Source organism: Montipora foliosa, chromosome 12 (genome assembly GCF_036669935.1).
Source record: "Montipora foliosa isolate CH-2021 chromosome 12, ASM3666993v2, whole genome shotgun sequence".
Classification (NCBI taxonomy): domain Eukaryota; kingdom Metazoa; phylum Cnidaria; class Anthozoa; order Scleractinia; family Acroporidae; genus Montipora; species Montipora foliosa.
Genome location: NC_090880.1, coordinates 27,757,775 through 27,762,774, shown reverse-complemented (window position 1 = coordinate 27,762,774; position 5,000 = coordinate 27,757,775). Strand labels below are relative to the sequence as shown.

General features: G+C 40.2%; 1 protein-coding gene across 1 annotated transcript in view; it reads right to left on the bottom strand.

Moving 5' to 3' along the window:
* Positions 1-5,000, bottom strand: part of LOC137979700 (crt homolog 3-like) — a 21,748-nt gene that overhangs the window by 6,942 nt on the left and 9,806 nt on the right. Inside the window, exon 3 of the mRNA XM_068827019.1 lies at positions 1,937-2,130. Within this exon, the coding sequence (XP_068683120.1) occupies positions 1,937-2,130 (194 nt within the window). The remainder of the gene's footprint in view (positions 1-1,936; positions 2,131-5,000) is intronic.

Sequence of the window (5,000 nt, the reverse complement as noted above, 5' to 3'; positions counted from 1 at the left end):
CCGTGAGTTTCACATGTTTTTACACCGAGGAGGAGCCCAAAGATTTGTATGAAAGTCATTGAAGCGTTACTGGAGGGCAAAGCGTCCTTTTCCATGCAAATCCTTCTAAAAGGCCACTTCGGAAAATACCATAATTCTCTTTGTTTGTCCCCCCTAAAATTTTGCATAAGCATAGTTTTTTTTTATCTTGGGACCGTTGCTTATGCAAAATTTGGGGGGACAAACAAAGAGTACCCGGTATTATGGTATTTTCCGAAGTGACCTATTTCTTTCAACTGTAAAAACGGTCAACACTAATTTCCATCCTTCAAACTGACATTGGACATTTCGTAACAATTACACGACGCAATATCCTATGTTAATATTGACAAGCTTACCGCTCTAAAAAGAATGAAAACAGGGAGAATTACAGCTTTAGTTCAACAAGAAATAGCGTTTCTAAGCTAAACCGCACTGATCTACAGTATTTAGGTCTAAAACCTTGTTGAAGACGGTTAACTTTCAATTGTTTTGCTGGGTACTACTATTTCAGTACTCTAAAAAATTCCATCTTCCGGGAGGTTGTCTCGTTAGTCTAGTGGATATCGGAAACTGCAAGGTGAAGCCATCGATCCGGGTTCAACTCTTTGCCTCGTCTATTGTGAATCTTCTCAGCTTGTTTAAAATCTTTGTTTCGTTGAAGTAGATTTGAAGTCTAAAGTAGACTGTACGTCGTATAAGTTAAATAAAAAGGGAAATGTCAGTTTGAGGGATGGAAAGAAGTGATGACTTGTAAAAACACTAGTATAAACGATGTTCTTTTACGAAAATCGGAATGAAGGCATATTTTAAGCTGCTCGTTTTATTTCTGGAAAAATAATTCATGTACTCAGCAGAATCATCGCGTTTGTTGCAAAAGGCCTATTGCATGCTGTTTCATTTACTTCAACATTTTGGGAAAAAACTCGTTGGTCAAGCGGATGCTCTACTTGCATGCACAATCCTATAATACACCTCTTTTACCCCGCTCCTCTCCCCCCAAAAAGTTGCATAATCATTGTTTGCAATTTTCCCTAGGACATGAAGATGTCCCAAGAGAAATCGAAAACAATGCCTATGCAAATTTTTTTTGGGAGGGGAGGGGGGAGTGGGGGGGTAAAAGAGGTGTATTATGGGATTTGTGCAAGTAGAGAATCCGGTTGATCTCGAGATCAATTACAACGACCAGTTTTGTCCCAAAATGCTAAAAGTAAATTTAACGGGATGCAATAGGCCTTTTACAACTATTGTTCACGTGACCTCTTTTTCGCGAACATGATCAAAGAGGGCGACGTCGCGGAAGAATGCGTCACCTCAGAATATATTCTAATTCTTCTTCTTTCGCGATTGTTAAATCTCGTTAAAATCGCATTATGTGGGCGAAGTGTCCTAAAGATAGATTGGTACGAGCGGTTTCAGAGTGAAAATAGAGAGTGAAAGATTCACATTTGCACGCTTGCGTTGTCGTCAAACCATCAAAATTGGTGACATGCGGAGCACTGCAAAAATATTTACAAAAGAGCTTGCCACACGTGAAGCACGATTATTTTCTTCATTTAACTGAAATTCTGAAATTGTTATATAGCTGAGTTTTTCCCCCAGCAGCGCGCGCTCTCATTGGTTACTTCGAGGTCACGTGACATCTAACAACAAAACTGTTTCCCGCCAAAAGTCTCTGAGCGGGCAACATTGCAAAATCTATGACGTCACAGGGTAATAGTGCATTGACACCCGTGGATGTCGGGAAAACAAAATGAACTGTTTCCCTCGGGACCAGTCATTAAGTGTTTAATATATTTTTGTCAATTTTGTGGCGTTGTAGTTGACGACTGCGTCTTAGATCTTGAAGTCCCTATTGACCACAGAAAGCAGGCGTTTCGCGGGAGCGTTAGCACTTCATCAGAGAAAGTCAACCTACTTTGTTGCGAAGTTTGATATATTCTTGCTATCTCCATACCACGGCACGATATCTATCCACAAGAACAAAGCAATACCCAGCAGCTCGTAAACTGATGTCCAAAACAGGTAGTACACGATGTTAATTTGTTCCTCTGAAGTATTTTTCATCTTTAATCCATGTTCTTGGAGGACGTTCATGGCAGCTTCTGGAAACTTATGGAGAACGGCAGAAAAATAATGAAAACCACAAGTACATTTTTTAAAATGTGAGAATTGAATGTGAGAAGTTGGAAAATTTCAAGTGCCAGTCACAACAGAATCAACCAATCAAATGCAAGGGAAATTGCCCAATCCATTTCTGATTTGTAAAGAATATAGCGCGATGTTACAAACCAAATGCTGTACAAGGAGTAAAATAATCCAAATCAAAGCAAGTGCTAAAAAAACAGTTTCTATACTGAGGGTCCCCAATAGGATTTTCGGGATCTGGGATTTGGTTTTTATGGAGCTCGGGATTCGGGATTCTATAGAAAAATTGAAACGGGATTCGGGATTGCATTTATGTACGGCATGCGGGATTTAGCATTATTACTTAGCGGGATATCCGGGAACCGTCACTTTGAAGCCCCAAGATCCAGGATTGCTGACGACAAAAATATTAAAATGAACTCAACTTTCGCCTTCGGAAACGACGAAAATATGCTATAGCGCATAAGCTAGAATTATACTCTGCAGACAACACCATCATCGCTATTTGCGGCTTTACATGATATTATTGATTGTGTGGCTCTTTATGAGAAGGGAAACGGCGAAAATTCAATTTTTGCGGAAAGAGAAATTTCGAGCACAAATTCTGTGGAGTGTCAAAACATTGAACAAGAGTAACATGCCTACCACAGGAACCCCAAGCTCAATGTGAGGCACAGCCAACAAAAATATAAGAATTTGCATAGGAATCCGGCAAAAGTCTTGAGAAGGCAATTATACGAAAGAATTCTCAATTAAAAAGCTTAAACGTATTGTCATTGTGGCTCGCTTCCTTTCATTTCAACCCAAGTAATGGCAGCCCTGCAAGCGACCTCAGGCGGTAGTTTGTCAACTCGATCGGAACCAAAAACAATTTCGGCAGATAGTGAGTTCTCAGCAATGTTGGACTGTTGAACTTTGTAACGACATTTGTTTTATTCCTCTGGGTCCCGGCATGACTGCATTGTCTTTCTCGTCCAATCACAGTCACACGTCCTTCGTGTTGCTAAACTTCAAAAACACATTCAGAAAAGTGTGTCGTTGACAAACTACGGTCTAGGACCCCAGTTAGAGCACAGTTTAGTAAACCGGACAGGGTTACAAAGCCTGTTACAAAGTTCTCACTGAGCTTGGGGCGCCTGTTGCGCGTGCTTTAGCCTTTCAGTTTTGTAATTTGGCTATTACGATTATATCTTTGATTGACCTCCCTCTTTTGTAACATATGAGGGGCGGGCTTCCGTACATTTCTTTGAGCAATGGTCCTCGCTCTATTAAATGCCAGACTTTCTTAGGGATTTGTTTTAAGTTCGGTGCTGCTGGGTGGTATTGGGTCACGAAAGGCAAGATTCGTCTGCTTTCTTGTGGTTTTTGAAGGAGTGCCAGTTTCCTGTTTTTAAATTGCACTTCTGAGGCGATCCTTTGAACAAGATTCTCGGGATAACCACTTTCACGTAGGCGTGATTTCAAATTCTAGATGAGCTCTCCAAATATTTTTCGAAGAGTTTGTTCTGAGAAGTCTCAGAGCCTCGCCTTCGATGAAGCATTTTCGATGAAGAATTTTCCGCGATGCATTCAGCTGCTATGAGAAACTGTAACTATGCGACTCATTCTTAATTATATATAGATTATCTTTTGTAAATAGGTTTTGTAAATAAGTTTAATGAGCTTTATATATTATAACAACTTGTAATTAAGGTATATTAAGTTTCTCTCGATATTGTAATTTTTCTTTGGATATTGTAATGCGCCTTTGAGCATCTCTCAATGTAACAGGCGCACTATAAGTAATAAATTATTATTTATTATTATTAAGCCTTTTTTGACGCCCGGTGGGTGCCACGAGGAGAAGTGCGTTCATTGAAATGTTTCAGTAGGTTTGAAGTGCGTGCGCACATCAAGGACTGAGTTGCTCTGGAACCTTTCGCCATTGTAAATGTCTGTATCGAGAAATGCCGTTTCTGTATCTGAAATTTCAGCCGTTAATTTAATTGTAGGTTTGTTGTTGTTTGCTTGTTCAATGAATTGCATGATCTCCTCTCTATTTTATGTTTCAACCTTAGCCATGAAGATATTGGCAAAGGCGACTGCTATTTTTGTACCCATGTCTGTTCCATGGGTTTGTAGGTAGTGATGACCACGTGACCATTTTCCTCGCCGTTTATAACGCCTGCTTTTCGCAGTTTGACATTTTTTTAGCTTGACGGGAAGCGTTTTCATGCTAAATAGGAATGTTAGGGAGAAAAGTATTATTGTTGATGATCGCATACATTAGCAACAGATTCATTTACTACTAATAACGGACAATCACGCATCATTTCGGTTTCGAAAATGTAATTGTGAATGCTACAATTAGGGTCAATTGGATCATGATGGTTGGTGGAAAAGACTAACAAGGCGTATGCTAAATCAACTGTAGTTGTGATTGACGACGAGGTTTGGACATCATGTTGTGACGTCATGACCGGGACCGGGATTGGCCGATAAAAGCGTTCGGGATCTCGGGATTAAGGGAAAATTTTGGTCGGGATAGCGGGATTGAAGAACCCTATTGAGGACCCTCTATACTTAATTAGAAACTGCTCTACCAAGAATGAAATTAACGAGACCGTGGTGCTGTATTTTAGCTTTTCCCCTTGCCTCCCAGCCGAGTTGTGGACCTTATAACAAACTCACTTTGCAAACGTTTCGAAGTCCCTTTGACTAACTTAATATATTCTCAACTTTTCTATGGCAGTTTCTGTACCTTCAGCTCAAAAATCTCTTAAAAGCAGACTCACTCACTCACTCCAATTTCACGTCAGCTTGCTTTCCTTATAGCCCGGTTTTCACAAGGGACG